At 40.9% G+C, this 18681-nt stretch overlaps 1 protein-coding gene across 1 annotated transcript in view; it reads right to left on the reverse strand.

The window, feature by feature from the left end:
* Positions 1 to 18681, reverse strand: part of LOC123986046 (calsyntenin-2-like) — a 279612-nt gene that overhangs the window by 88583 nt on the left and 172348 nt on the right. The window contains exons 4-5 of the mRNA XM_046074108.1: positions 14892 to 15100; positions 8190 to 8339 (exon numbers count right to left, since the gene is read on the reverse strand). Coding sequence (XP_045930064.1) covers positions 8190 to 8339; positions 14892 to 15100 — 359 coding nt within the window. The remainder of the gene's footprint in view (positions 1 to 8189; positions 8340 to 14891; positions 15101 to 18681) is intronic.

The raw sequence follows: 18681 nt of genomic DNA on the forward strand, positions 1-18681 counted from the left end.
CTTTTGAGGACCTTTTTATTTTAACTTGGTTTGTTATTTTCGCAGCACCCTCGTCCACCCTCCTTTTGTTTTTTTGTTACCTGTCTACATCACTTCTGTTACCAATAAACGTTACCTTGTTAAGATCTACCAGTTGTGCCTATATGTTTATGGCCCCAACACCCCTAGACCAACAGGGGGTCGTAACACCATACACCCCAGCCCATCAACTACCACAACAGTTGAAAAATGTTGTGAACACAACATTGACATATCATCATCTTTTAAGTTGAAATGGTGAACTTGTTAGTAAAGAGTTGCTCCTTTGCCTATCCAGCAGTTACAGAGTAACATTAGCATTCATTTGGAGTCTTCTGGCCACCTCATGGATCAATCCAATATTCAATCTCTTTTAGCTCAGATTATGGTCTCTACCAACTCCTGAGGGAAATATCTAGTTCTTTAGCTACTAAATGCTCCATTATGTTCACCGGTTGGTAGGGATGGGTATCGCTACTCAATACATTAATGGTATTCAGGCAAAAGAACAGACCAACATAGCGGCTCACATCGCGACTCCCCCGTGGAGACGCCGCAAAAGCCGTCACATTTTATTTGGATCACCTTTCAACTTAAGAAAAAGACAGATATGAACACAAACTGCAAGTGTTGGGCATATCCAATCTATATAACGTTACAGATTCCGCTGCCGCATTTCTACCGTTAAAAACCGCCAGGTCCCTCGACTGTGATATGTTTACATTTACTTTGTGGGGAATCCCTCACCTTACACAGCCCAGGCTTGTCTCATCCTCGATTAGTGCATCCGAAAGCACAACAACCATCCAGCTGTTACAGTAACTCAAAGTAACAGTGTTTCACTTGCTTGGAATTGATTGGTTGGCAGGCAGCGGGAAATAACGTCTTTTTTGCCCTCCATGGGAGCGCTTTCGTTGGAATGTGACGTCACTATGAATTGACGGAAACAGCCAAATATCAAGTAGAATCGAAACATCTCCAGTCAAACCAGTCCGTCAGTCGATACTTTTTGTAACCAGATCACGGCGAAAAAATGACTATTTGTATGGTTTTGCTTGCAGCTAAACATGCAAGCAACACACCAAAAGAAAGAAAAGAGCACACCTTTTTTCCCTTATGTGCCTGCACCATAAACTGTATAAAAAAAAGGAGTGCATGCGCCAAGTCCATGTGTAATTTTAACAGCCGCTCACCGTCGGCCGCAGTCTCAGGCATGTTCGTTACTGGTATCATTTAACACTTTGTACATTTTTATTTGCTATTCACATCACTTGTCACTGAACGATCGCTGTGTTCCATCACATCAATTAAACATGTTTGTGGCGCAGCAGCGATCAGCTGATTTTACTTTCGGAGCCTCCGGCTGCAGCTGAGGTTTGGTTTGATCGGCTCGATGTGCAGCCTCTCTTTTCCTCTGTTTGTTTCTTTAGTGCAGGTCTAGCTAAGTGACCTGTTTAAACAGACTCCTTACAAGTTTTATACTTGGGACTGTTGTTTTTTGAGGAGGTTTGCGTCTAACCAAAAAAGGAAGCAGCACTTGCGTAGATCTTTCAATTCAGTTTATTGATCGAAAGTTAACAAAATAGTTTTCCGTTGTTTACTTTCAACACATCAAATCAAATAATTACCTTAAATTTGTTTCCCACAACTCATTTGGTCACTAAACTATTTCACTCCTGCTCTCTCAATTAAAATATTAAAAAGTCTTTAGTCTTTCCCCGTATAATACTACCCGTGACCTAATTAGGATGAGGAGGATCTGATACAATTTCCCAATACTTTTTATGTTACAGTTGTCCACATTGTCATTTGATACATGTCATGTCATGTAGTCTGTCATGTAATCTGTATTATACGTAGCTGCTTAAAGTAAAAGTAAAGATAAGTAAGTACCATTTTTAAATAAAAGGTGGTATGGTAGATTTAGTATTAAGGTAGTATAGAAATGGAAAAGAAAAAGCTTGCTGTACACACTTATACACACACCTGTGTGAGTGAGTGTGTTTGAGCGGGTGAATAGGCACTGCTTGTCAGTAAAAGGATTTTCCACAAGCTAAGTGAGTGATTCTCATGAGAGCATCACAGCTGAGCCCCGCTGTCCAGAACCAGAGACCATAGCTAATTTGAATAGACAGATTACTGGTTTTTTACCGAAAGAAAGCACATCTGTGTGGACAGATGAGGCTACAACAGCTCTGCAAGACTGTTTTGGGAGCAAAGACTGGAGTATGTTCAGAGAGGCTGCCGCCCAGGAGAGCCACATCAACCTTGAGGAAAATACATCATCAGTGACATCATATATCAGCAAATGTGTTGATGATGTAGTAATCACTAAAATGATAAAATCATTCCCCAATCAGAAAGCCTGGATGAATGGAGAGGTGAGGGCCATACCCAGAGCCAAAAAAGCTGCTTTTCGGTTGGGTGATAAAGAAGCTTACAGCACCACCAGAGCGAGACTGAAAGCTGGCATCAAGGAGGCAAAGCGGAGACATCAGCAGAGACTGGAAAGAGACCTCTACACCAACAACACCAAAGATATGCGGCAGGCCATCAAAAACATCACAGGCTACAAAAAGGAGCTCCCCCATCATGTGTGAGACCACATTACCAGATGAACTTAACACCTTTTTCCACTCTTTGATCTCCTCAACAAGGAGTCAGCTGTAAAGTCTACTCAACCTCCAGGGGACCAACAGATCCACAGAGGATGCCATTGCCCTCCACTCAGCCCTCGCACACCTTGAGAAAAACACCTACACCAGAATGATGTGGATTTCAGCTCAGTGTTCAACACAATCTCCACCATGAAGCTGATCAGCAAACTCAGCACACTGAGTTTAAATACAACACTCTGCGACTGGATATTGGTGTAGCATACCTAGATTTGTTATGAATTTTTAATAGATTTATGAGAATTAATACCCAGTTATGAATTTTAATATTCATAAAATCCAAATTATTCCTCCTTGATTATATTACAGTGAATTTATTCTCTAACTAATGTGATAAAAAAGGATGGTTGAATCCCGGGAAAATAAAAAATTGCTGAACAATGAGCCTGGAGGTTCGATTGTGGGAAGCATTTGACTCATACGGCATAGGAGAACTAATGAAAGTAAGCTAACGCTATGAGTTTAGGAGTTAAAAGGAAATCTTTGACCACAGAATGTTAGGTAGGTTTTACGGCTTGTCGACGGCCTGCTTTGGCCTGTTGCACGGTTCCCACGCTAGCTGCCTGATCCTGGCTTTTGCTAGGGATTCTCCGGGGTTCTACGTGTCTGACTGAAGAAAACGCCGTCCTCCGTCTGGCAATTCGGCTGTTTTCAGGTTTCCTTCGTTGCCGCTGGCGAGACCACGTGGCTTGGTCTGACCTCGGTGAAGTTGGCTCGACGAAAAAGCTTAAAAATGGAACTTGGTCGTTCCTGAATTAGTACAGTGTAACTTAACGGACTGATAACTTTAACAAAACAAAAGAAAGAAAGAAAATAAAATGAACCGAGGGGCAGATCGATGTCGTGGCACTTCGCATGTGTAGCTTCAAGCGAACAAAAGGCCTGTTTTGCTGGCCGACTCTGAGGGCGTTGACTGGTGAGGCACGCCGTACGTGTGCCGAAGCGTCCAGAGGGCAGAGCGAGCTGAGAGAGAGAGCAGAGAAGAGAAGAGAAGAGAAGAGAGTGAACAATGTCGCGTGTCGCTCTTTTGTTGCCTGGGGCGTGGTTCCCCAGGGGGCGTCTCAGGTTTCCCAGGAACTGCCTTTCTAAACTTAATGTCTAAAGAAAAGAAATCTATTTGCGCGTATTATAATCAAATATTTTCCACAATCGAACCTCAATGGTCAAATGGTTGTACCGTTCTAAGTTAAGCATTTGGTAACAGGAAACAATTTTCACATTATTGGTCAGGATATTTATACATTTAACGGCATTTCCAACGATGGTATGTAATACTTATTTTGTCCACTTGGGGGAGCTCCGGTTACATGAGGAAAGCTTAGATTAATCCAAGATCATCTCTCCTTAGGAACCGGGGAATAGTTATTCATCCTTAAATTCAAGCTGGCGATTAAGAGTATAGTAAGACATTTCTTTATCATCATTTCCAAAGGAATTTTGTAAGAAAGTATTATCAACAAGCATTGATTACATTAGATGAGGGAGTGTCTTGCTGAAAATAAAAACACTGCAAACGTAACTTATTTAGATTCTTTTCAACACTAATATCAACAACAGATAGCAACAACATGTTAACATAACTACTCAAATAGAGGCAAACGTAATCAGGTAACTAAAGATTTAATTAAACTTAATTAAATGCTTTGAGTCTTTGGAGACTGCAGTCTTTGGTCATCCAAAGTTCGGCTTCCTGGATTATGTCACAACTTGGGTGAGACAGGAGTATCCCTTTGATGGGGTAATGAAACACAGAGCAAGGTCAGTTGCCACGGTTACATGTGTGGGGGGGGGGGCAGTTTTGATAGGCTGTTCAGGGAAATGTTAATTGCTGGTTTGTGTCCCTTTGTCAGTTTAACAGTCAGGCCCCGCGTTATCAGCTTTGGAATCAAAAAGGTGCCAGTTTTATGGTCAGGGATAGCACTTAGAGAAAGCAACTTTCACCCCATTTTCCGTTGGGGTCTCCCCAGCAGTCTGTTGAAGTTGATCTTTAACAACCCCTGCTCTTCTCTGGGGGAGGAGAGAGGAATTTGGAGTAGCTCCAAATTTATTCAATATAAAATGCACAAATCCACACCGTTGTTCACTACATTGGGCTTCCTCAGAAACAGACCGCTGTCAGTTCGGATTGGCGGACTCACCTCCTCCACTCTAGTGCTCAACACTGGAGCCCCCCAGGGCTCTGTGCTCAGCCCCCTCCTGTTCACGCTGTACACCCACGACTGCATCCCTCGACATGAAGAGAACTCTGTTGTGAAGTTTGCGGGCGACACCACCATCATCGTCCGGATTTCAAACAACATTAAGACTTCATTTCAGGAGGAAATTCATAATCTTGTAGAGTGGTGCACAAAGAACCTACTGCTCAACGTCAGCAAAACCAAGGAACTGATCATTGATTTTAGGAAGAAGGGGAAAAAAGACTCCTGTCTACATCAGTGGTGCTGAGGTGGAGCAGGTGAATAGTTTCAAGTTCCGGGGAATCAGCATCACAGAGATCCTGACATGGTCATCCCCCATCTCCACGCTGGTGAAGAAAGCTCAGAAACGACCGTATTTCTTGAGCTTAAGAAGGCCAAATTCCTGTGCCAAGTTTTTGTCAGCTTTTACAGAGGAGCAATCCTGCATCCTGACTGGAAACATCACAAACTGGTTTGGGATGTGCACGGCCCAGGACTGAAGGGCTCTGCAGCGGGTGATTAAAACTGTTCAGAAGATCATTGGTACCCATCTACCGAGCATCAGTGATATCGGTGAGATGAGGTGCCTACGCAGAGCCCAAAGGATACTAAAAGACAGTACCCACCCAGCAACAGCCTGTTCACCCTGCTGCCACACCACCAGACAAGCAGAGCAGCTTTCCCCCCCAAGCTATCAGACTCTTAAACTCTAATTCTCAGCACTGCTCCAGTGATAATGGTTTATTTCTGTTTATCATTTTTCATAATTGATTCTTTATTAATGTATATTGTCTGCTATGTAGCAGAAGGGAGTTACAAAACTCAATTTCATAACTTGTTATATTGTGACAGTAAAACTACCTACCTACTTATCTGTTGTGTGTGTGTGTGTGTGTGTGTGTGTGTGTGTGTCTTTGACATTCCAACAGTAGCCTGCCTTTAATACAACAACCACTAGCCCTATTAAATATCCCCTGATCTGTAGCCATGGCATTTACTTTTCCTTCTCCATCCTTCCCTTCATCCCTGCTGCCAAACAACGCTCATAGGGACGACTGGCCTTTCATCAGGGGAGAGTGTATGTGGTATTGTGTGTATCTGTGTGTCTCTTCTCGCCATAATCATTTGAAAAATGCACACGCAAATATTGCAAACAGGCTTCAAAGACAGGATTATCGTTGAGAGCCTAGAGAGGGAGTTAATGTCACTCTGTACACCCACGACAGCAGTGGCTGCTCTGTGTGTTTGTGTGTGAATGCATGTGTGTTGTGTACAGATATTGAACTTGTACATACGCCCACAGTTAACTGCGTATGTAGCATATGTGCATCTCAAACATTTGAGTGTTTTTGATGTGATAGAAGTAGGATTAAAGTGTGTAACTGTGTATACAATGATCTGCAAATGTCTTTTATGTGCAGCCTACTCTCTTGTGTGTCTGCATGCTTTTATTTTACATCATGAAGTCACTGATGAAGTCAGTGATTTCACTTGCCATCATCCTTGTTTGTAAATTTGCCCCTTGGCGTTAAGCACAAAAACCCCCACTACACAGCATGCTGCCAAGTTCTGCCACAGAGACTTTGAACTACTTAATCATTTTGAAATTGAGAACAAAGGATAAAACTTTTTCCCATTTTTCATTCATAGTTTCTTTTTCGTTGTTTGATTTGGTGCCCCTAATACCTCTAAATCTTAAAATCAGTCCCCAGTCTGGTAGAGTTGTTACTGCACTGCAAAAAGTACCCATCTTAAGAAATTATTTAGATTAGAAAGTACTAATGCTAACATTTTAAAGATGTTCCTTGAATAATTTATTTTCTTGATGAAACATGAATTGATATGTCTTTTTTTAAAGATCCTGAACTGAACTTGAAGATTTCTGACTCAGATCAGAAACATGCACATTTATCTAAAACCACAGGCATGTGTTGCCACTTGTTTTGAGAAAACACAGATTGGAAGATTGAGTATGAGCCAAACAACTTAACCGTTTTTGCAGGGTTCAGTGGCTGCCACTGAGCTGCTGCCAAGGTCCTCATTTACCACTGTTTATCACCAGCCCGCTAACATCATGTCCTGTGGGACGATAAATGGCTGGACTCCAAAGAAATCCAGCACATGAATCACCTTGTTAATGACAGAACAACACAGATAGCGCATGGTCACATGTGAAGTCGCACGCTGCGTGAGTTCGCCCTTCATCACGTGTGCTGCTGCCTTCTCTGACAGGTGTAAATTGTGTCTGCAGTTATCTTGGCGCTGTTTGTGTTGTTGTAGAAATCACCGTGGACACTTGACTTTGCATTACACTGGGCCTTGTTAAGGCTGCCATGACTGCTTTCTGATGTGCTAAGAGCCGTGTTGGCTGTTTCACAGTGCTCTTGGTAAAGTGCTGTTGATCACACCAGCTAAACTTGACAGGCCAATTCCTCAGGGAAGGAAGGAGAGAGTAAGAGGGTCGGGAAAGGAAAAGAGAGAGTGAGAGCGACAGAAAAATATAGAAAGGTATGGAAAGAGAGAGAGAGAGAGAGGAGAAACCCAGACAGTATGATGTATGCAGACTATAGCAAGTACTACACATTTACTGGACAGGTACTTGTAAACAGAAATCTGAATGTTTTCAGTGGTAAGTGGTATGTAACTAAGTGTATTTACTCTTACTTAAGTTTACTTGAGTATTTCCATTTGTATGTAGTTACTAGCAACTTTCCTGAGTCAGATTATTAAAACAAAATATAATCAACTAATAAATCATAATGTATTATTATTGGATTATGCTACGTGGCTAAAGTAATTAGCTCCACCTTTCCCAGCTGCAACATTTATGATGTTTACACACTTAAAATGCAGTGATATAATTAGTATATATATATTAGTATAATAAGTATTATTCTGAAATGGGCCGTTCTGCATTATTACTTTTACTTTTGGTACTTTAAGTATATGGTAATGCTAATAGTTGTGTACTTTTGCTTAAGTAAAGTTTTGAATGCAGGAAGTTTACTCGGTCTATTATTATTTCTAGTATTTCTACACTGTGGTATTGCTACTTTTACTTAAGTATAAGATCTACTTCTTCCAGTAGTGTGCATTTCTGTGAGCATAAAAAGAACACACACACACACACACACACACAGACACACAGGTGCACATTTACAATACAGCCAGGCTTGCACACTAACAAACACATTGTACAACCATAAGCAATCACACACAAATAATTGCATCTGTGCTTCTGGATGTATAAACACTACACAGTCAGACCTGCCTGAAATCTTTGCACACATGTACACACAGTAATGTGATGATGGCCAACCTTGCCAGCCAGGTTTGCAGACAGGCTTGACATCAATGCGGACAGGTACGCTGTTCAAGGCTCTCTTCTGGCCGCAGTCCCAGGCCGTCACCTGGATCTCGTACTGCTGCTGGCGGTCGTAGCTCAGCTTCTCTGTGTTCCGGATATTACCTTGTGCGGAGAAAAGAGTCACTCACGGTCAAAGTCAACCCACATAGCCTTTTTAAACAAAGTCATTATAAAGTGTGGAGGAAATGTGGATCTCATAATGAAAAGATATTGCACATTGACTGCCACAAATCACATTTGTAGTTTTAAGATATCAAGAGCTAAGAGAGAGAAGAGATGGTTTATAAAGTTTAGAAAATGTCACCCATAATGTACATTTGGTGAATGGGTGACAGGATTGGGAAGTAAAATCTTCTTTCCTTCGTCTGGAAATAGGCTGTTCAGAACTTAATTCACAAAAGCTGATGTACAGTGGAATGAAGTGAAGTGAAGTGAGGTGGTTCAGGAAAGTACAATGTTTTTGTGAAACATTTGACCACAAACCCCGATCTGTGACTGAGAAATAGACTGGCTTCCCTCAGTCATCAGAGATTTGGAGCCTTTATGGAGTCATAAAATGGCTGTGTGAGCTTTTACAGCTAAACCAGCTTTATTTTAGCGTAGTCATAAGCAAGGTGCAACAGATACGTTTCCATATTCATCGCTACACTCAACTTTCAAATGTATTCTTAATGGAGCTGCTCTTCAGTCTGTTGACTTCTGTTTACTGACTTTTATGACTTTATATTATAGTGTAAACTATGGAAAGTGCGAGAGTTAAGGATAAACTTTAAGCTGCCTTGAGGAAAATGAGTAGCAGCAGTTCCACTCAAGTGTGCATCAACTGAATCGTGTGTCTTTAGAGTGAGTTAATAGATAACACAGAAGCCTTGTGCATGCTGCTTATCTGCCTATACACTGTGTGTGTGTGTGTGTGTGTGTGTGTGTGTGCGTGTGTGTCTCTGTTTGCTTAAAGGAGTAATGGGTATTTAATTTTAATTTTAAAGCATCGTTATATTTCATTGTCAAATTAACGCTGATGCCTTAATATAATCACTGTAACAAATGAGATCATGGTTGGGATGACAGGTAGCCTTTATCTCTCACATGTGCTTTGATTAGTGCTAATGTTTTTCAAAATTTAGACCACGTTTCCATTAAACCCCTGTTGCTTCCTGATGCAGTGAAGATACTGGTACTTGACTTCCCCTCACCTCACTGCCTGGCGTGCCAAATACTGTATGTTTAAAGGGATTGTGCCCTACCATTAGCCCTTTAATTGTTCCACAAGCTCTAAGTCCTACACCTTGTTTATGAACTTCTTAAATGAGTCAAAAGGAGGTCTTCACTAAATGCAATGGCTGATGATTATAGTAGTATCAAATAGAGCGAATTACAAATGCTCAGAAATGGGTGTTCATCACTTACTCCACAGTAATAGATGAATAGGAATCAAGACGGGTGTATCTAATAGCACTGAAGGTACCTCCACCAATAAATGGGGGTTGCTACTCAGCCCGTGGAAATAGTTGTATAATGTCCTCTGCAGCTTTGGAGGGATCTTTCTAAAGTCTGAGAAAATAACCATGATGACGTCACTTGGGAAATAAAAGGAAAGAAACTTTGGCCTCTGCTGCATCGATGCTGACCACTCTTTTTTAAAGTTATCTCTCTTGCAGGTCCCTTGACTTAATAGAAGTAAAATACTGCTAATAACAATACTGCTACTAACCAGACCTCTATTAGGGCTTACACCTCTATTAGCATTACAGACCCGAATCTCTGACTTAACTGTCTGCAGTTGAGTTGCATTGTGGGTAATGTAGGTGCCAGGTTTTGACAAGAAGAACAATGCATGGAATAAAAAACAATGATATCTCTGGTTCTGCTGCATTTTGGAGCCTTAAGAAAACCGGTAGTTCAAACATGAGCTTTAAATATTTCCAACACGTCTTCATACCTAAATGTCAAAATAGGTTGATTGTCACTTTTCCCAAAACGACATAAGATCGTTCCCCAAAACGACTTATCCCCTCAGTATCGTCATGCAGCCACTAGAGGTCGCAGCCTAACAGTAATGGTAAATATGGGTCATAATAAGTCTTGGTCACTCAGGTTTTCTGACCAGGGCTTGCTGGTCGTTTCTCGCACTTGATGAAAAATAATAGATGACCCTTGTAGTGGTGATCCATATTTGTATAGCGCCTTTTCGACCACTCAAAGCACTTTTACACTACATCTGCATTCACCATTCATACACTGAGCCTAAGTGCTCAAACAGAAACTAACATTCACACACATTCACACTGGCGGAACAGCCGCCCGGGGCAATTCGGGGTACAGTATCTTGCCCAAGGACACTTCAACATGCAGCCTGGAGGAGCCGGGGATTGAACCTTCTGGTTAACAGGCAACCCGCTCTACTTCCTGAGCCACAGCCGCCCCAAAATGGTGGCTCCCACACTTTGGAAAATTCTTCCTTTAGACATATGTTCTGCAATCTCTGTTGGTGGTGTTGGCTAATTACCAGAGTTTCAGGAGCGAGACCACACATCAACCACTTCATCGCCAGCATTTCCATAAATACCCTTGCAGCTCCTCTTCTTAGCTCTCACATTCTGCACCCCTCCCCCTTCCATAAGCTGTATTTCTGGGGAGGACAGTCTTTCTGTTTCCCATGAAATACATCCAATTTTATTTATTTTTATATATATATATATATATATTTTTTTTTTTTCTTTTTTTTTTTTTCTGGGTACCTAAAAGAAATCCTGCCTTGTCTTACAAGCCCTTAAATTCGAACACTGGCCTGAATGTCTGGTTTCTCTCTGATTATTCTGCTGGTTACAGCCTTCTTCTATTTTCAGGTTTGGGTCAAGGTAGAAATCATGACAAATTGCTGCCAAAGTCAACATGCAACTTTTTCAATCATATGCATGACAAGTCCAATTCATGTGGACTCATATTTGTGCTTTAAAATCAATCCATCAGATTGTCCATCAAATTCAGCCTCTGCCATATATTTATACTAATATATCAGAATTATGTGGCAATGATTTTGCTCTGTGGCACTCAGCATCTTAAAAGAGACAAATAACCTGCTCGTTTCTACAGTACAATCAGTATCCAGACCACATGCACTGACTGAGAGCCTCCTGCCTTTTTGGTAACCGCGACCCATTTACCAAGCCAGCGTCTTTTCTCATGCTGAGCAGAGTGCATGAAGAGAGTTCTTCTGCTCCTAATGTGTCAGTTAATATTTGATGAGTCTTCTACTACAGAAGGATGTCAATGCTATACACGCAGCCAGGCCTGGGGGGTGTACATATCATTAAAAAGAGACGCTATTGGCTCTTATTGGCTGCGTGTTGAAACATAGCAGAAATGACTTATTGCAACTTATATTACAACCCAAATGCTTATTAAAGTTTATGCATTGTGGGGAGAGAGGTGCAGAGGGAGCTGAATGTTGATAATATGTTATTTTTGAATGCAAGTGTGTGAGTGGGAGGATTAGATGTAATTCATGAGGAAGGTTTTGTTCGCCTTCCCGTCCTCCTCATCGCCCATCTCCCTCTAACCTTGTTGAGAATGACTTCCCTCCCCATTCTTCCCTTTACAACCTTCCCATTTACTTTAAATGCACATCATTGTCTCACTGTTTTGCAGCCTCATCCCATTTCAGTGTTTGCTGCCTCATCTGTTGTACTGCTCTCTACCTTTTTTCACAAGTATGTATGCACACTGAGACACTCACACCTTTCCGCATGATGGAGGTTCCTATTCCCGCTCCTTCAATTACTACATCAACTTATCTGTGTCAGCAGGCTGTGCGTGCTGTGACTGCTGGCAAGGGTGGCCAGCTAGTAAATGACTACTTTACCCTCCATCTTGCTGTCTCTATTTGCCTCTCTATCATATGGGTGTAAACACACATACACACACACACACACACACATAATCACAAGCTAACCATCTTTGCATCTGTCTTCACGAATTCCCTCTATCATCCCTTTATAATTACTATCCAATTTTACCAACTAATGCTGCTTAGCCCTCCTGGTCTTCTCTAAAGGTCAAGGCCTGCATGAAACTGTATTACTCTTATTTTAAATAAAAGACGAATACCAACACTGTCTGTGTCTTAATACTTTCCCCTACACCATGAGTGCATTGTTTCTGCTGAGGTCACAAATACATAGTTTAATTTATTTTAAAAGCAGTTCCCAAAAGCTGTTGGGCATTGCAGTTTTAGCAAATGTTGTTCAAACAGGAGGAAATGGCAGTGGTGTGTAATTTTATTGTTTTATAATAGCCAGGTAAGCAGCTCTGTGGACGGCAATGTTGGTCAGTGAATATCTCAACAACTATTGTCAGTTTATCATGAAATGGAACATAGACAGTCGAAATTGGTCCCTCTGATCACCAGAGGATGAATCCTAATGACTTTAATGATCTCCTGACTTTTCATCTAGTGTCATCATTAGGTCAAACATTTTATTTGTCCAATACTTTTAGTTTGTGACCAAATACCAGCAAAAGATATGACATTCCCAACAGCCACAGCTGTTCTTTGTGTTTAGTCATAATTAGCTCATGGTAACATGCTAAAATGGTGAACATGGTATATATACCTGCTTAACATCAGTATGTTGGCATGGTAACATAAGCATTCAGCTCAAAGCCCTGTTATGCCTAAGTATAGCCTCACAGAGTCGCAAGCATGGCTGTAGAGTCTTGTTCTCATTGTCAACATATTGAAAAAAACAACAATATAATTGTCCGTCTATCAGTATTTCTCAATTCCCTACCCTGTATATGGCTGAACCCCAGGCCCACTGGTTCCTGTAAATCTTTACAAATGGGTTGCAAATATACAGTATAATTTAATGGTCAAAAGTATCATTTAAAAGCTCAGTAATTTCGGGTGCTGTAGTTTAGAAAATGTTACTCTCATTAGAGTAAATAGTGCAACTGTTAGGGACTATTTTCAGCAGCAATAATAATAATAATAATACACATGTGGTGTTCTACGAGTATTTGGGGCAGCAGGACGGTGCATGTGGGACTGAGTCTGACTGAAAATAAACATTCAAAGTAATGAAGGAAAATGTGACCCAATGCAACAGTGTGGCTCACTGATGTGTTTTAAATAGTTTTTGGACAACAAAGGAGCTCTGTGGCACAGATGAGGAACATCTATCAGGATTTGACAAAACAGGAAGCACTTGTAAGAAGTTGGTTTTGGTCTTTTCATGGGAATTGTTGAAAATAGGAAATCTCCTGTACATTTTTCTGTCTGCTTCTCTCCCTAAACCTGTCATAGCACTTACTCTCACTCTCACAGCCGACCCTTCCTTTCCTCTGTCCCTCAGGTGCTCTTGAGTTCAAGGGCTCTCAAAGCCTTTTCCTCAGCGGTCAATGGCTGAGCGAGACCCCTTCAAATGGAGAGAGAGAAGAGAGAGTCTGGCTGCAGCCTCCCCCTGTATCATTCACAGTGCAGTTTGGCCCTAACCTTATCCACTCAGCCTTTTTACTGCAACACCTCAGCAGTGAGTAATGTTTGGCAATCAGCAGCAACAAAAACCTAAACAATAATTTCCCTTGCATCTACAGTATGTCTCCTAAAAAAGTGCCAAAGTGCAGAGTTTTTAGAAGAGCCACTAGAGCCAGTTGTATTTAGATAGCTTCTGTAATTGTGGTAATAATCTGTTGAAGTCTATACTCAAGGAGTACATTGTATCCTACTTGACTTTGTGTAGGTCTTTTTATGAATGTAATACTAAGGGCAAAGCTCAGTCCTCCATCAAACTAGGATTGTCAGAATGGACTGTAGAGGACATGAAAGTGGAGACAATAACAAATCTCTCAACAGATTTGTGTGGGTATTTCTCTTACACACACACACACACACACACACACATAATTTCTGGATCTGTGTTAATGAGTAATAATAAAGTATAATCTTTATTTGTAATGTTCAAGAGCCGAGTTACAAAGTGCAAGTGGTAACTCACTAAAGTCAAGTAAATGTGTAAGGGTATGTGAGAGTGTACATAGATTTTTTCTTAGTATTTATCTTTGCCAGTGTGTGTGTTTCATGTTTGTGTGTGGTAACACTCTTCCATGATTTGATTTGTTCAGATTGATGGCTCTGTGGGCAAAGCTTGACTTTGTCCTTGGAAAGAGCAAAGAACACATTTTATCCTGGGGAGAGACATCTGTCAGAGTATTAAGTTTTGCAACCAGACTGCATGCAGGTATTTGTAGTATGAGTGTATGTCCTGTGGCTGTAAAGTCAATCTGTGTGCATGGATGGGATTTAGATCACGAGTACCACTGTGTTATGACAGAAATTTGTTTTTACATTTTCTTTAAATAAGATGGTGAGCAAAGGGGGGGAGAAAAAAAACTTGATTTGGAAGATGTTCCTGGACATGAGAAATTACTGAAGTAAGTACAGCAGACTTGCGGTTGATGTGGCACGCTGAGGGAAAGTGGGTACAACAAAAAAGTGACAACACCACAATATAAAACTTGAATGGCACTAAACATGATACACTGTAGGTGAGATAACAAGGTTTCTTTGTGGCATGTACTAACCTCTTCCATGTTAATACCAAACCCAGCACAAGGTGGATGCTTTTAACAAATCTTTTCCTCTCTTCTACTCACCGTTGCGATCTATAGCGAAGGGTGTGTTGGTGGTGGTGATCTGGTAGTTACAGATCTGGCTGTACTGTGGGGAGCAGTCCTGATCAGTGGCCTCCACCTGCAGGATGCTGTCGTAAATCTTGCCCTCTGTCACTGCGGCCTGGTACTGGGGCTCCCGAAATACTGGGGCAAACTCATTCACATCGTTGACCTGAATGTGCACCACCGCCCTGCAGACAATAGGGGCAACAGAGGGGAGGAAAGTGAAGATCAGTGTAGGATAGTCTATCTGCACAGAGTGTAACTGCTTAAGACAGGTCGCTGCAACACCCATTTCAACTGTTGTACAAGATGAATATATTTTCAGCCATGTCTGTCTGACAGTCAGTCCGTAAACCGTTTGCTCCAGACTGCATTATCTCAACTATTAGATGGATTGGCGCAACATTTTTTACAGACATTCATGTGCCCCAGAGGATGAATCCTAATAACGTTTGTGATACTCTGACTTTTACTATAGTGCTACAGTGAGTGGTGAAATCAGTTATCTACTACTATTACTACAGCAGTAGTTGTCAGCCTCTCAAATGACTGTTTGGATAGTTGAGGGCAGAGTTCACTGCTGGTGATGAATTACTGTAGTTTGGTAACCAATAATCACACGGTGCTTTGTGTAATACACTGTCCGACCTGACCCACTGGATTGCTTTATGTTGCTATGGCAAAATAATCCCCTGGATTTCATTACCAACCATAGCCATGTAAAGTAGGCACAGTTCTCCAAGTGCACTATGTTGCGCTAATTCATCATTCAATAAGTGAACTATCAGCAGTAGTTGTTATGTTAAGTCACACATAAGTAAATGTTAAGTTACACATGATAGGCCATTCATTACTTCAAAACGTCTTCATCAATTCTCTCTGGCCAGAAGGCAACAGATTCCATAATCAATTCTTCGATTTACTGACTGTAAGCAGTGATGGATGATGACGGGACAGAATAATACAGTTTTAAGCTTCAAATGGCAAATACAAAGCAATGCCTTGCTTTAAGACACTAAGGGGCAGAGATGAGTATGGGGTTTATGGGATTAGCTGGTATGGTAATGACAGTGAAATTATCCTATTAAAAAGGCTGTAAATATCTCTCCAACATGTGGTCGGCTGGAGATGGAGACTGGACAACAAAGAGGGAGACAGTGCGGAGGCTGAGCCCAGGCAGAATGGATTTTCACACTGCCTTATCTCTCCCTGTCACAAGAGCACAAACATTGGAGACCATTTGTTTTTAAGCTTTTCCACACAAACAGATGCATAGTCACATAGTTTAATACAAAATAAGACACACACAAACAACAGAAGTAAAAATACAAAAGGGACAAAGATATAGGGGACAGGCAGCGGTGGTAGTAACTAAGTGCATTTACTTAGTGATGTCAGCTACATTTTGGACTTTAGTATTTTCATTTCATACCACTTAAACTATGACTGCACTATTTAATCCACTACCTTTCTCTGACAACTATATTACTGTTTACTTTAAAGAGTAAGATTTTACATACTTAAACATATGATAAGCCTCTAAAATATGATGTATTGTTATACGTAGATGAGACTACCCAACTGGACACTAGCTCCTGTATGGACTCAAAACCTAAGTGTCAGTGTGCTCTAATCCTCCAAATGCCCAAGTTTATAAAGAGGTGGAGTCCTGACATTTACATTTATTCACTTACAATTGCTATGTATGTCAGAGGTCACATGCCTCTGGAGCAACTAGGGGTTAAGTGCCTTTCTCAGGGACACATTGGTGGAGGTGTCACAGAGGGGAATTGAACCTGGGTCTCTCCCACCAAGGCATGTGTCTTATCCACTGAGCCCTTACCACCCGATGTCAGACTTACTCCACACTGTATTCCTAAATGTGCATGCATTTTCAGTTCTCCTCCTTTAAGACACATATATACAAGTTGATCTCACCTTACATGCACACATTTCTTCATTATTCTTTTCTTTCTTTATTATCTGCATCATTTAATGCAATTCTTTTTAGATTGCTTTTTCTTAAGTATTCATAATATATAGTAAATTATTTATGATGGCATCTTTATGGAGCCCTGGACCCAAGATAATGTAGTCTTGTAGGTTATCAGAAGTATAAAAAAAAAAAAAACAGAAAAAAAGTAGAAAATTCTTTCCCCTTGACCGACAATCAATTGATAAAATAAATTAAAACAGACTATAATAATTAAAACGTATCTATTTTACTCTTTTGACCTGTCTCCAGCTCATTTTATTTTAGATGTCCCTCATTTTCCTCTTTTTTTTCTTGGCACACATTTAATAATAGTCCCTGTTTTCACTATGAAACATTTGCCATTTACCTCAGCACATTTCCAATTGTCCTTCAGCAGATGGGCATGTCCAGCAATTGGACCTGTGAGCTGTGTGTGTTGTTTGCTGGCTAGTTTAACTGAAAAAGCAGGTGGCTAAACACACTGAGCTAATTTCATCATAAAACTACACAATCCAGGCACGCAATGTTAATCATCCATACTGTACTTCATACTGCTGCAGCATCACTCTATAAACTGTAACAATAGCTAATGCATTTGATCTGGCATGTTAACATTAACACAACATAACAAAAGTCTATTTGTGCTCTTTTACATGGGCACAATTGGGACTTCAAACTTACGACTTAATATAAGACCTAAGACAAAATATGTAACAATCAAATTTAAAGTTAGGAAAACTCCAGTATTATTCATAAAAAAACTAACCTGCTATATCAGGAGGACTGTGTGGGTCTGCCTTAGTCAGATTTACAGTGGCCTGGCAACATAAATCTCACAGCTGACTCTGACTCGCAGTGTCAGGAACAATTCCTGTGCAATAACCCATTAACTTTGTCTATAATCAGACACCTGTTTACTGGTTACCACTTATTATTTATTTACCATTCTCTATTTCAGTGCTGTTCATACTGTTATATGTGTCTGATTTTATTTCATTATTGTGTTATTGTATTATTGTATAATTAAGCACATCATGAGCAATGTACAATCCTGAGTCAAATTCCTCGTATGTGTACACATACCCTGCAATAAAGCTGATTCTGATTCTGACATCTCTTCTGTTATAGTCAGTGCTTGCTCTTCCATTCCCTGTGTTTCTGCTGTTTGTCTCCCTCGCCCTCATATTTCTGTTTTCTGTGTGTATGTGTGTATACCTGGGCGTGGGCGCTCTGGGTCCTTCTTTGGTTGTCCAATCTCCTACACACCTGTGATGTACATCTGCACTTGAGACTCATCCCAGCAATCAAGCTCTAACTCTAGTTCATTTAAACCCTGTTCCTTCATTCCAGTCTTTGCCAGATTGTCCATTCTCCCATGTGGTATTCTTCTGAGTGTTGTGTGTCTGTGGAAGCTCGCTGCCTGCCAGTGCCTGTCTCCATGCCTTACCTATGTGTTCCCCCGCCTGCCCAGCTCTCGCCAAGCCTGCATCTCTAAGGCCTCCAAGCAAGACCTCACTACTGCGCATTTCTTGGAATTGTAATAAACTGAATTGTGTTTAAAAACACCAACTAAAAAAAACAAAAAAACAATGTGGCAACATTATTCATAGTTAGAAAAAAGTTTTTCAGGGACTTTAAAGAGTCTAAAACACAGGTACAGAATACACAAATGAACATGTATATGACAGTGATTAATCACTGGGCTTTAGGTTGGGTGGGATGTTAACGGCAATGCTAACAGCAGTGAAGATGGTGATAAGAAGCACTGACAGATGATGGCAGCACCAGTGTGTG

Source organism: Micropterus dolomieu, linkage group LG17, assembly GCF_021292245.1.
Source record: "Micropterus dolomieu isolate WLL.071019.BEF.003 ecotype Adirondacks linkage group LG17, ASM2129224v1, whole genome shotgun sequence".
Lineage (NCBI taxonomy): Eukaryota > Metazoa > Chordata > Actinopteri > Centrarchiformes > Centrarchidae > Micropterus > Micropterus dolomieu.